Source organism: Triticum urartu, chromosome 2A (assembly GCF_056163025.1).
Source record: "Triticum urartu cultivar PI428250 chromosome 2A, HENAU_Tu73, whole genome shotgun sequence".
Taxonomy (NCBI): domain Eukaryota; kingdom Viridiplantae; phylum Streptophyta; class Magnoliopsida; order Poales; family Poaceae; genus Triticum; species Triticum urartu.
Genome location: NC_141874.1, coordinates 604,484,698 through 604,498,830, shown reverse-complemented (window position 1 = coordinate 604,498,830; position 14,133 = coordinate 604,484,698). Strand labels below are relative to the sequence as shown.

Here is a 14,133-nt window from a genome sequence, read left to right as displayed (position 1 = left end):
CCTTTCTTAATATCCTGCTCTGCCACTTTGAGCATCCCATGCAATTCAGTGAGCTTCTTATCCATGCCATGCATATGATAGTTCGAGATGAACGTCCCATAGCTGGGTGGAAGAGAACCCAGAACTGCATCAGTAGCCAGCTCATCCAAGAGCGGGAAGCCCAACCGATCCAAAGCTTGCACATATCCGATCATCTTGATCACATGCGGGCTCAGTGGACCACCTTCCTTTAGCTTACAATCCATCAAGGATCGCCATACGTTGAACCTTTCGGTCCTAGCCTGCACCTGAAACATGCTGTTGAGACTCTCGATCATATCGAAAGCCCCAACATCTTCGAAATGCTGCTGCAAATCGGGCTCCATACAAGCCAGCATGAGGCAGCTGATCTCGTTTGATTCATCAACGAGTTTCTTGTAGGCATTCTTGGTTGTGGTACTAGCATTATCGGCAGGTTCCTCTAGAAGCGGATCCTCTAGAACATGTTCCTTTTTTATCATGCTTGAGAACAATTCGCAAATTTCTATACCAGGTAGTAACGTTTGTTCCATTCAGTTTATCCTTTTCCAGAATTGATTTCAATGCAAAGTTAGGTTGAGCAGGTGGTGCCATTGATCTACAACAGAAAAATATGCAATAACTAAGCATTGTGTTTATGTAGAGTAATTCTAGCCTTAAACAGAAATACTCCCACTGAAGTTAGCATCCCTCCACAAACTCTCAGTGATTCAGGATCCGACTAGCACATGCGACTAGTGAGCTTTAGCATCACTGCTAGACAACATGCCTATCCGGTAAGCAACTCCTTGCTGATCGTATCTCTATACGACTCCTGTCGGTCGGGTAGGTATCTCATACCCCGGCTCCCGACCTCTTTTGCCACAAGGCCCAAAACCGTTTTGATAGCCTTGTCAAGTCAACCTAATGCAGTGCATGTCTGTGTCCGACACGAACCCTTCAGTTGAAGGACACCTAGCAGCACCCCAATTTTATGAGCCCACTACTAGACGTACTTGACGTGCGAAGGTGCAACATCGGGGATGGCAATTCGCTTGATATTCATGAGGGATCTTTCTACCATTCTAACATGCATAGAAAACAAGGAAGCATGACAATCACAAATAAACACATATTGTGAAATAGTATGGCTCCTTCATGGATGTTCTTCCAGGTTGGCTCCGACTCCGATGACCATCTAGGAACTCCATCTTGTTTGTCACGCCGGGACGCAAGCCACCAACCTGATCTCTATTATCCAACTACTACATCTAGTAATGAATTTTACATAGAGTCACAAGTCGGCACACATGTCGTTTTACAATATAATGACAGCACTTTGGCTCCTGCCGGCCGAGAAACATGACACGCAGGTCATGTATAATTTACACACATGCATCACATACACATGAGCCATACTATTCACATCAAACCCTCCAAAATAAAGTTATGCATAGAATCACATTCTACCGGTTTGAGTGATCGTGTACGAAATACAATGCGCTACGCACACGGCGGTCCCGCTAGCCGGTTAGCGGGCGGGGTTCGAAGGGGCAGCGCCCCTCGCGGGTGCGGGTAGCGCCCGGTGCTTTCGGAAATCACAGATCACATCTGAACTCCGTCACGCCGAATTCTCCGATCTGACCGATCTCATCGATCATTGCGAATTCGATTCGGATTTAAGTTTCACTGTTAACCCCGATGGCGGATAACCAACCGGTAGGGGTAGATTGTGTCACGACCTCATCAATCCCAATCAACAGAAAACATAGCCACATCGATCCCCATGTGCAGTTGATCTCATCAACCGTGCACACAGCCATTCTTATCAATGACAACAGATCTCATCTATTGCCTCCACATATCTAATATGCATATGATCTGAATCCAAATCCTATAGCAGAGGCTCTGATACCACTGTTGGGATCTATGGTAGGGTGCGTTGACTGCAAATTAAAATTTCTAACGTGCAGAACAACCAAGAACATGCTACGGGAGATGGATCACAGTTCGTTACCACTAGACGCGCAGTGCCGTGCAGCGGAAGAAGAGTTGGGGCAGCACGTCCGCGTGGATCGTCTCCTCCTCATCCGATCTCCCTCGTACAACCGGTGGTCGGTTCCCACATACAAGTTCGCCGGAGCGGCGCAAGTGCACCGCCTCTAACGGTATCCGTGCGTGCAGGAGGAACGTCGTGCGGCGGACTGCTAGGTCCGATCACACAATCGGCGGCGAGTGGAGGTGTCTATTCGCAACACATGCAAACCCTAGTGACAGCGCCGAAGCGATCAGCCCATGAGTGTGCCGCACCTCCACTATATATATAGGCGTCCGTCACGGGCTCAACACTTGGGCCTCGCACGGAACCTAAAGCCCATAAGTCTACTCGGCCACAATCCGAATACAGTTTGGATCACATCCGACCAGTGTCCTCGGATCCGACCTCGTAGGTTCCTTCCCTTAAGCGTGCGACCCCTTAGGTTCAAGTCGGCTTGGTCGATCCGAACTACACGGTTGGTAGCATCCTCTAGCAAGGCATGCCAAACACCAAGCAGACTATGAAGCTGGTTAGCGAACCTGTACATCACACTTCCATTCCTTCTGCCACACGATATATGTTGTCGAGCTCAAGGCGAGTCTGTCATCCTTGTGCTAGCCCGACCTCTTTATCGTTCCAGTGATGCCGACCACAAATCGGATTATCTCATAATCCTTGTCGCATGGCCATGCTTATCCTGGTCGGATCACACGAGGGGCCCAGAGTATATCTCTCCTGATCGGAGGGGCAAATCCAATCTTGCTCGACCACGTCTCGCAGCATGGTTCTGGACAAACCCGAAACCTACCTTTATAACAACCCAGTTACGGAGTAGCGTTTGGTCGGCCCAAAGAAAGTCTGTTACCATCCCGAGTACATGCGTCAGCTAAGGTCTTAGGACATAGAACATATGTTCTACTAGAGACTCACAGATGACATATCGCTGTGTCTCATAGTTGGGTCTATCTGACTTGGACCTTATCTCGACTCGGATCCGACTACATCGAATCCGACCAGATCCTTCCAAGTCCATATTATCCGGTTAGCATCCAATGCTCCATGGCTTGTGAGACCAAGCCATCGATCGTGTCATATGCTAGTCTAGTTGGCTGCGCGTCCACATAGCCCTTTCGACTAGGGACCTTTTAGGACAGTCATCATATAATGCATAGTCCCACAAACAAGTCACGTACTTGCTGATACACATCATTGATAATGTCCAAGGACTATCTTTATTCATAAACACATAGGAAATATCATCATACATGATTGCCTCTAGGGCATATCTCCAACATTGGCATCGATCGAGATTAGGATTTGTCACTTCAATTGTCGGAGAGGTATCTCTGGGCCCTCTCGGTAATGCACATCACTATAAGCCTTGCAAGCAATGCAACTAATGAGTTAGTTGCGGGATAGTGCATTACGGAATGAGTAAATAGACTTGCCGGTAACGAGATTGAACTAGGTATTGAGATACCGACGATCGAATCTCGGGCAAGTAACATACCGATGACAAAGGGAACAACGTATGTTGTTATGCGGTTTGACCGATAAAGATCTTCGTAGAATATATAGGAGCCAATATGAACATCCAGGTTACACTATTGGTTATTGACCAGAGACGTGTCTCGGTCATGTCTACATAGTTCTCGAACCCGTAGTGTCCGCACGCTTAACGTTCGGTGACAATCGGTATTATGAGTTTACGTGATTTGATGTACCGAAGGTAGTTCGGAGTCCCGGATGAGATCGGGGACATGACGAGGAGTCTTCAAATGGTCGAGACGTAAAGATCGATATATTGGATGACTATATTCGGACATCGGAAAGGTTCCGAGTGATTCGGGTATTTTTCGGAGTACCGGGGAGTTACGGGAATACGGGGAAGAAGTTTTGGGCCTCATGGGCCAAGTGGTGGAAGGAGGCAGGGCGCGCGGCCCCCTAGCCCAAACCAAATTAGACTAGGGGGCCGGCCCCCCTTTCGTCCTTTCTCCCTCTCTTTCCTTCTCCCCTTCCCCCTTCCTTTCCTCCTCCTAGTAGGAGTAGGAAAGGGGAGTCCTACTCCTACTAGGAGGAGGACTCCTTCTCCTGGCGCGCCCTAGGAGGGACAGCCGGCCTCCCCCTTACTCCTTTATATACGGGGACAGGGGGCACCCTAGAACACACAAGTTGATCATTGATCCCTTAGCCGTATGCAGTGCCCCCCTCCACCATAATCCACCTCGATCATGTCGTAGCGGTGGTTAGGTGAAGCCCTGCTTCGGTAGCAACATCATCACCGTCATCATGCCGTGGTGCTAATGGAACTCTCCCGTGAAGCTCAGCTGGATCTGAGTTCGTGGGACGCCATCGAGCTGAACATGTGCTGAACTCGGAGGTGCCGTGCGTTCGGTAGTTGGATCGGTCGGATCGTGAAGACGTTCGACTACATCAACCGCGGTCTCATAACGCTTCCGCTTACGGTCTACGAGGGTACGTGGATGATACTCTTCCCTCTCGTTGCTATGCATCACCATGATCTTGCGTGTGCGTAGGAAAATTTTGAAATTACTATGTTCCCCAACAGATCATGTATATAGGCATCACGTCCGCGACAAGTAGACCGAAACGATTCTGCATCTACTACTATTACTCCACACATCGACCACTATCCATCATGCATCTAGAGTATTAAGTTCATAAGAACAGAGTAATGCATTAGGAAAGATGACATGATGTGGAGGGATAAACTCAAGCAATATGATATAAACCCCATCTTTTAATCCTCGATGGCAACAATGCAATACATGCCTTGCTGCCCCTGCTGTCATTGGGAAAGGACTCCGCAAGATTGAACCCAAAGCTAAGCACTTCTCCCATTGCAAGAAAGATCAATCTAGTAATTCAAAGCAAACTGATAATTCTAAGAGACTTGCAAAGATAACCAATCATACATAAAAGATTTCAGAGAAGAATCAAATATTGTTCATAGATAAACTTGATCATAAATCCACAATTCATCGGATCTCGACAAACACACCGCAAAAAGAGTTACATCAAATAGATCCCCAAAAAGATCGAGGAGAACATTGTATTGAGATCCAAAGAGAGAGAAGAAGCCATCTAGCTAATAACTATGGACTCGAAGGTCTGTGGTAAACTACTCACACATCATCAGAGAGGCTATGGTGTTGATGTAGAAGCCCTCCATGATTGACTCCCCTTCCGACGGAGCTCCGAAAAAGGCCCCAAGATGGGATCTCTTGGGTACAGAAGGTTGTGGCGGTGGAAATAGGGTTTCATGGTGCTCCTGGATGTTTTCAGGGTATATGGATATATATAGGAGGAAGAAGTAGGTCGGTGGAGCTATGAGAGGCCCACGAGGGTGGGGGGCGCGCCCAGGGGAGCAGGCGCACCTCCCTGCCTCGTGGCCTCCTCGTAGATTTCTTGACGTCTACTCCAAGTCCCCTGGATCATGTTTGTTCCAAAAATAACTCTCCCGAAGGTTTCATTCTGTTTGGATTCCGTTTGATATTCCTTTTCTGCGAAACACTAAAATAGGCAAAAAAAACAACAATTTGCACTAGGCCTTGGGTTAGTAGGTTAGTCCCAAAAATAATATAAAAGTGTATAAATAAGCCCATTAACATCCAAAACAGATAATATAATAGCATGGAACAATCAAAAATTATAGATACGTTGGAGACGTATCACCGGCCCCCTCCCAATTCGTATTGGCTTGGGGGGCGTGCCTTTTCCTTCCCTCTGCTCTTTTCCACTAAGGCCCAATAAGGCCCATATACTCCCTGGGGGGTTCCGGTAACCTCTCGGTACTCTGGAAAATGCCCGAACTCATCCGGAACCATTCTGATGTCCAAACATAGGCTTCCAATATATTGATCTTTATGTCTCAAACATTTCGAGACTCCTCGTCATGTCTGTGATCAAATCCGGGACTCCGAACTACCTTCGCTACATCAAAACACATAAACTCGTAATACCGATCGTCACCGAACGTTAAGCGTGCGTACCCTACGAGTTCGAGAACTATGTAGACATGACCGAGAAATGTCTCCGGTCAATAACCAATAGCGGAACGTGGATGCTCATATTGGTTCCTACATATTCTACGAAGATCTTTATCGGTCAAACCGCATAACGATATACGTTGTTCCCTTTGTCATCGGTATGTTACTTGCCCGAGATTCGATCGTTGGTATCTCAATACCTTGTACACTCTCGTTACCTGCAAGTCTCTTTACTCGTTCCCTAATTCTACATCCCGTAACTAACTCATTAGCTACATTGCTTGCAAGGCTTATAGTGATGTACATTACCGAGAGGGCCCAGAGATACCTCTCCGACAATCGGAGTGACAAATCCTAATCTTGATCCATGCCAACTCAACAAACACCATCGGAGAAACCTATAGAGAACCCTTATAATCACCCAGTTATGTTGTGATGTTTGGTAGCACACAAAGTGTTCCTACGATACTCGGGAGTTGCATGATCTCATAGTAATAGGGACATGTATAGTTATGGAGAAAGCATTAGCAACAAACTAAACGATCATCATGCTAAGCTAGCAGATGGGTCAAGTCAATTAGATCATTCTCTAATGGTGTGATCCTTTTAATCAAATGACAACTCATCTCTTTGGTTAGGAAACATAACCATCATTGATTCAACGAGCTAGTTAAGTAGAGGCAAACTAGTGACACTCTGTTTGTCTATGTATTCACACATGTACTAAGTTTCCGGTTAATACAATTCTAGCATGAATAATAAACATTTATCATGATATAAGGAAATATAAATAACAACTTTATTATTGCCTCTAGGGCATATTTCCTTCACTTATGTGGGTTCGCGAGGACCTGTACTGGCTACGGGGCAAGTGTGTTGGGCGAAGAAGCAAGTGTTGGTGCTGTTGGAGGAACTAGGTCTTGTTTCAGCGAGAGTGAAGGTGATAACGGAGATGACATTGAGGATGGGGAGCATAATGGTGCTGCAAAGGGAGAAATGGCTGAAGGTGATGGTGCTGGCTCTGTTCAGTCCACTGGGAAGGTAGATCCGCAGGCTCTACGGTGGACCGGAAGGTATTTCATTTCATTTTTCTGCATTTCCTGAGCTATTTACTTACTGTAGAAAAGAATGAAAAAACTGCAGAATTTGTTTCAGATAGCAGAAATGCCTGAACCGAGAAATTTGATAACCTGGCTTGTTTTATTCTTGTATTACTAGGAATTTGTAGGTGGCAAGTTTAGTAAGATTTTCTTAGAATCTTTAATCTGCTGTGGTGCTGAATGAAAGAGAAAAATGCATGATTTTTATGTAGGGTGAGAGTTGGGAATCAGCCACTAGAAAGAGCTTCATGCCCTGACAGAGTTGGTGCTCTATAACAAACAATTAGGGGATATGCCGAGAAACCAGGTGATCATGTAGTTGAGCCAACAGTTGGTATGACATTTGATTCATTAGGAGAGGCGTATGATTTTTATAATCTGTATTCATGGGAACATGGATTTGGCATAAGATACGGCAAGAGCAGGCTGAATGCGGAGAAGACAAAGTGTATGCAGGAAGTTGTCCACGGATACTCCGTGAGTTCTTGCAATCTTGAACAGAAGCAGTCTGGATTTAGTTTTGTTGTGGGGGAAAATAATCAGGCTGACAATTTGGTTTTATTATTTTCCAGGGGAAACCCATCTAGGAGAACATCAGGTCGTGTCGGTGTGAGTGCCCAGCGATAATAAGATTGCTAAGAACATCTGACAATGGTTGGTACATAACGGAGCACATGCCAATTCACAATCATTCATTGATGTAGACATGCAGAGAGAAAGTGCATTGTCCATCGCACAAGCATATAGATATATAGACCAAAGATTTGGTGAAGCAGCTACGGCAGAACAATGTCAATGTCACAAAGGTGTACATCATAATATCAAGTTTTTTCGGTGATGCTGATAATGTTCTGTTCACCAAAAGGTCTCTATGCAACCTGTGCGGTAAGATAAATAGGGAGAAAGCCAAAGATGATGTGAGGAAGACAATCGATGCCTTCGCTGAGATAGCCGCTAAGGATCACAAATTTGTTTTCAGGGTGCAACCAGATAAAGGATGCAGAATAAAAAATTTGATTTGGGCTACAGGAAGCAGCCGAAACCAGTACATTTATTTCAGTGACGTAGTTACATTTGATACAACATACAAGACAAATATGTATCACATGTCATTTGGCCTGTTTGTTGGTGTGAACAACCATTTCCAGAGCATCATTCTAGCTGTTGTGCTTCTAAGAGATGAGCAGGTTGAGAGCTTTGAGTGGGTTTTCACGGAGTTTGTTAGGATGATGGGAGGTAAACCTCCTGTAACTATTCTAATAGGTAAGAAACAACTGGAACAGGTGTCTCTATACACTACAACATTATTTGCACACTATAATATATGTTGTCAGATGAATTGATATTAACAAAACTTTGCCTGTCTGGTGAATTTGTTGTTGCTGTGCAGATCAATGCGGGGCCATGGAGGTTGTGCTAAAAAATGTACTTGCCTCGATAGCTCACCGTTGGTGAAAATGGCATGTGCTGAAGAAGACAAAGGAACCCCTTGGGCCAATGTACTTGAAGCAGACAGGTTTCCGAGATGAGTTCCACAAGGTTGTGAATCACATGCTGACAATCGATGAGTTTGAGGAAGCCTGGAAGATGATGATAGAGAAGTACAACCTGGAAAGTCACTCCTACCTGGCCCAGGTATACGAGCTTCGGTACAAGTGGGCGAAGCCGTTTTTCAAAGATGTATTCTGTGCAAAGATGACAAGCACGCAGCGGAGCGAGAGCGCTAACAGCATGCTGAAGTCTTATCTCCCTCCCGGCTGTCTGATGCACATGTTTGTGAAGCATTACATGCGGCTGCAGTTCGCTCGAGATACAGATGAGAGTTATGAAGAAAAACGGAATAAAATTGTGAGTATGACATTTTTTGATTGGTTTTGGTTAGTTTGGAACTGCCTGTTCTACCTTAAACCACCTGCGTTTGGTTGCAGTCTGACTTGGAAAAGTGTTGTTTTGTGGTCACAGGGTGGCGCGGTGGTGAAGTGCAATATGTCTCTTGAGAGGCATGATGGCAAGATTTACATGAGGGCGATGTTTGAGAAGCTCAGTGATCTACTGTATCAGGCGCATGCATATCGCACTACCAGGAAAACGACTATAGCTAATATGGACATTAATGGCGCACCACATATGTGGTGCGCCACTGCTATATAGCAGTGGCGCACCATGTGTAGGTACGCCATTAATGTCCATATCACTAATGGCGCACCACACCTACGATGCGCCACTAGTAACAAATTTTATTTCATTTTTATTTTTCTGAAACTAGTAATGGCGCACCACACACTCTGTGCGCCACTACTAACAATTTTTTTACTTTTTTTTCAAAACTAGTAATGGCGCACCAGTGTATAGTGCGCCACTACTAACATTTTTTTAATTTTTTTGCAAAAACTAGTAATGGCGCACCACGTAACAGGTGCGCCATTACTAACTTTCTTTGCACCCCCCAGTGGACCGCCTTTTCAGTTTTAGAAAAAATAAAAGAAAATGATGGAAATGTCAAAAAATAAAAGAAAATAAGTTTCTCATGTGATATGTGGTCTAGTTGTTGGGAAAATTTACAAATATGAATTTCGACTTTATTTGCAAAATCTCTCAGGAATTTAGTAAAATGGGCATAACTTTTGCATACGAACTCGGATTAAAAAGTTTTTTATATGAAAAATGATCTACTCAAAAAGTTACATCCGAATTGAACATGGGGAACAACGTTCAAGATTTTCAGAATCCCCAAAAACCTAACAGAACGAAAGATACGGGGCTTTTAAGATCTAGAGGGGGAAAATGAAAAAAAATCAAAGTTACTAGTGGCGCACCATTTGCTAGGTGCGCCACTAGTAACAGAAAAAAAAATTTGGTTTCAATTTTTTTTTGGAATTTTTTTTCAAAATATGATACGTAATATGACCGGGAAGTTTGAAATATTTTTTCAAAATTTCATCACACTCATGAATATGAACAAAGTCCTAGACATCAACAAGGATTAATAGAATTGATATGATAGATATATCAACAAGTGCCTGTGAAGTGAGCTGGTGCTGGGGTTGGATAGAACCGCGAAGTTATGCGTGCTCGGGCTGGAGTAGTGTGAGGATGGGTGACCTTCCAAAAAGTTTGACCACGGAATGCGATTTGACTTGAGATTAAGCATATTGACCCGGCGAGAGGGAGGCAGCGAATCACCTGGGCTACGGATTTGTCGGTTAGTTGATTCTCGAAGCATACTTTTGCGGATCCAAACTTCTTTGTTCTTTCAAAGTCTTCTTCTTGCATATAAGAACGCAACTTTTGCAATTCCTTGGATTTGAGTAGTAAGCGGCATCCCCTCTGAGTTGATTAAGCCATAGTGACTCGAGATTAAGAAAAAATAAAAAAATGAAAAAAAATTCTGAATTTTTTTTGAAAAAAATTGTTAGTAATGGCGCACTTCTATGTGGTGCGCCATTACTAAGTCAGATAGTAATGACGCACCAGATAGGCATAGTAATGGCGCACTATAGGTGCGCCATTACTATCTGGGATATTAATGGCGCACCAGAGGTGCGCCATTAGTATTTGTTACTAATGGCGTGATAATAGTGACGCACCTATAGTGCGCCATTAATGGCCAAAACAGGTGCACCACTTATTAGCCTTTTCCTAGTAGTGGCGGATTGAGGAAATCGAAAAATGTAATATTTACAAAGCGACACACACTCAAGCAGATATGCGTGAGAGATGGTCGAGGGTTGTGTTCGAAGTGAAGATAATTCATGATGGCACTATGATGAAGTGTGAGTGCAGTCTATTCGAGCACATGGACATGCCATGCTGCCACATGCTAAAGGTGAAAAAAAGAACTCGAGTTATTATCTTTGGAGATCAACTGCGGCGGCTCTCCAAATGCCTGGCTGATGCTTTTGTATTGCAGGCTATGGATGTCCTTGGCTACACATAGATCCCTCCTAAGTTGATAATGAAGAGGTGGACTAGGGATGCGAGGGATGTGCTCCAGTCACACCTACAGATATACCAGCGAGACCATGCCGACAGTAGGACGATGACCCACCGGCACACTGCTTTGTATGTGCACACAATGGAGCTGGTGCGTCTCGGTGATGCATCAATAGAGGCTTATGAGAGAGGCATGAAGATAATTAGGGATGGGATTGCTGCTTTGGCTAAATACGAAGACCAAAGGGATGGTTTGGGCCTGGAGGACAGGGCTCCGTTGCCAAATGATGAAGCTGATCAATGCGAAGGAGCTAACCCAAAATTGGGCATGGATGCGCTGGAGCTGAATGTTGATACTTTGGCAGGTCTTGATGCACCGGAGAAGAGGAGGAAGCTCGGACATCCAAAGAACAATCATGAGAAGGCACTGTATGAAGAGTTGAGTAAGAGAACCCGATATTGCAGTATTTGCCGGGGCAAGGGACACAAGAAGACGACTTGTCCAGAACGAGGTGATCTTCCGAAAAAACCAAGGAAGGAAGCAAAGTGCAGCAACTGTGGAGTTGCTGGGCACAGGAGGAACACCTGCACTAATGCCCAGGCTGTCAAACTGCAGACTAGTCCATGAAAGAGCTAGTTAGTTCAACATTGTATAAATTTATTTGGTTGAGACATGCATTTTTCCTCCATGGTGTTGATTTGGTGTTTGTATTTGTTAGTGCATGTGGTGAAACATAACTGATGAAACATTGTGTGTATTTCGGAAAAAATGGATGCCTGCGAGCCGATTGCTGTGCAGCAGGGTCGTTAGGCTGATCTGTTTATGAAGCGTGTGTGTGCCTTGCTATGTGGGGGCACACCTTTGTTTGAATTTCGAATTTTGAACGGCATGTGGGATGGTGGTGGTGGGGGGGGGGGGGGGGGGGGGGGGGGGGTTGAGTGGTATCGGTACGCACCACGTTGGCTCCGTGGGTTTAAGTAGCCAGTCTGCCCTCCACCGTCGACTGCATAGAAAGGCTTGCAGGAGTGCAACACAGAGTGCACGCACACATCGTACAGGTTCAGCTGCTGCATCCCCATGGCGTGGTCGATTAGCTGGTCGAGCTTGAGGATCCTGACGGCCGGCTTGACGTGGAAGATGGACAGCGATTTGTTCGCGCAGGTACGTCGTCTCTCTCTTTTCATTGAAGCCACCCGGGGGGAGGGTAACTTTCACACAACTGAAAAATCTGTTGATTTGTTGTCCATTCGCCAGTGGCTGGGGTTATCTGCCGGAGATGCGCCGCAGGCCAGCGGGGAAGCTAGTTCAGTACATGGGCAAGTCCAGGGAGAGGGCCATGAACCAGCGGATGGAGAGGCAGCTGCCGCTTTAAAGGTAACGATAAGTCAATTAATAGCTGAATCGGCCAAGAACGCATCCCTAAATTCGTCCTAAACTGTTCGTAAACATGCGTATCCGCAGGTGCTTGCCGATGGTTCCGTCCAGGTTGATTTTGGGCTGGAGGTCGCCGGCGAGGTGCTTCTTGAGGTGGTGGCGGACCCCGACCCCGACGCCGAGAACGCATATGTCGGGGCTGAACCTCCTTCCCTGGAAGAGTTCGAGGAGTCAGTGATGGTGTGGCCATCTGACGATCAATCTGAGGACCAAGATGAGGTGTGCTCGTCAAGCGTGAAGCGCCGCCGCCTGGAATAGGTCTCGGTGAAGGGTCAATGCTGCAAGTTGACTATTCAAAACTTTAGTTTTCGTCCTGGGTGGTGACATGTATCGCTAGATTAGTTCATTAATCATTCCAAAGGGTCCCTCCTTGTGCACTTACAAGACTCCTTTTTGTGTGTTCCCCTGTGTGGTTGTAATTCGTCAAGATGATGAACTTGACGTAATCGGCACGTGGTCATTAGTACTTCATGTGCCTATCGCTTTCCCCTGATCTGTCAGAAGTTGACAACATTAGTAGAATGCCGCGCTGACAAAAAAATATCTTTGCTAGATACGTTAACGACATACTGAATCATGTAGATGGGGACTAAAAAAGTGTGACGCTACTATCGATGCCGCAGAGAACCATTTGGATGCGCCCCCACTCACCACCACCCCTCCGCACACCGTGGCACACATTGATCTTGGACGGTGACTAGTCAATAAGAGAAAGGCAAAAGTGCTATCATTTGTGTCTTGCATGCATGATTGTGGACCCCCCTTGCATGTAGTTCTTCTGATTGCCGCACATTGATTGGTGGGGGTTGAATTAATTTTGGCTTTAAGCGTGTGATAGTTGCAAATGGGCCATCAGCGAACCGCGACTGTTGTCAGAATGCTCTTCGGTTTGGCTGATAGCGTCGAGCACGTGTGCGGTCCGAGGTGGTGGCTGGCACGTGCGCATGGACCATTGAACTGTACAAACCGGTTTCGATCATGCACCGGGGGTGATCATGCGTGTGCCATTGCCTACGTGTAGGAGTGTGCATACAAATTGCCGTGAACCCATTGTGCACCGTTCTAGAACCTGCAGCTATGTTCCTTGATTAACAATGACCGCGACGTGGAAGGGAGGGGCATACCGGCGACCTAGTCGACAATTTAAATGGTGTCAATTGAAAAATAAGAACGTAAAAAACGCCATCTGCAGGTGATAGAAGTGTGCAAAAGAGAAACGGTGATCATACAACACCGACAAGGCGTGAAACAGGTGTGGTGGGGTGGGGGGTGTGGGTAGGGTGTTGGGCGGGAAAAATCCCGCTAGTTTGCGCCCCAGCGGGAGGCTGGTGAACCTGACCATATGGTAACAAGGTTTCCACGTCACATGTTTTTAGACATGGGAGCAAAATTGAAAAGGTTGTGGCTACAACTGACCGGCGTTGGCCCACCCCTTATAGTGTTGCTCCCATTTCCCCCACTCTCTACTCCCTGGTACACCAGTTCCACATAGGAAACGACAGAGAGATGGAGAGTGAGAGGAGCGAGAGAAAGAAACCATAGGAGCAACATTGGGCCTTGGCGCTTGAGAAAAGGGATTCAACCAAAGCCGTGTTGCTGGTTAGTAGATCTGATGCTTCT

The 14,133-nt window shown here is 45.9% G+C and overlaps 2 protein-coding genes and 1 pseudogene across 2 annotated transcripts; all 3 read left to right on the top strand.

Annotated features, from left to right (window-relative positions):
- Nucleotides 1-7,041: 7,041 nt before the first annotated feature.
- LOC147986182 (putative protein FAR1-RELATED SEQUENCE 10) lies at nt 7,042-8,565 on the top strand (annotated as a pseudogene).
- A 77-nt stretch (nt 8,566-8,642) lies between these two features.
- LOC147986181 (protein FAR1-RELATED SEQUENCE 3-like) lies at nt 8,643-11,706 on the top strand. The gene is made up of 3 exons (XM_087541905.1): nt 8,643-8,993; nt 9,108-9,206; nt 11,083-11,706. Exons 1-3 carry the CDS (start codon nt 8,643-8,645, stop codon nt 11,704-11,706), a joined length of 1,074 nt encoding a protein of 357 aa, XP_087398031.1.
- A 399-nt stretch (nt 11,707-12,105) lies between these two features.
- On the top strand, nt 12,106-12,778 carry LOC147986180 (uncharacterized). Its single transcript, XM_087539996.1, has 3 exons — nt 12,106-12,240; nt 12,334-12,453; nt 12,541-12,778. Exons 1-3 carry the CDS (start codon nt 12,157-12,159, stop codon nt 12,769-12,771), a joined length of 435 nt encoding a protein of 144 aa, XP_087396122.1. The 5' UTR covers nt 12,106-12,156; the 3' UTR covers nt 12,772-12,778.
- Nucleotides 12,779-14,133: the final 1,355 nt, after the last annotated feature.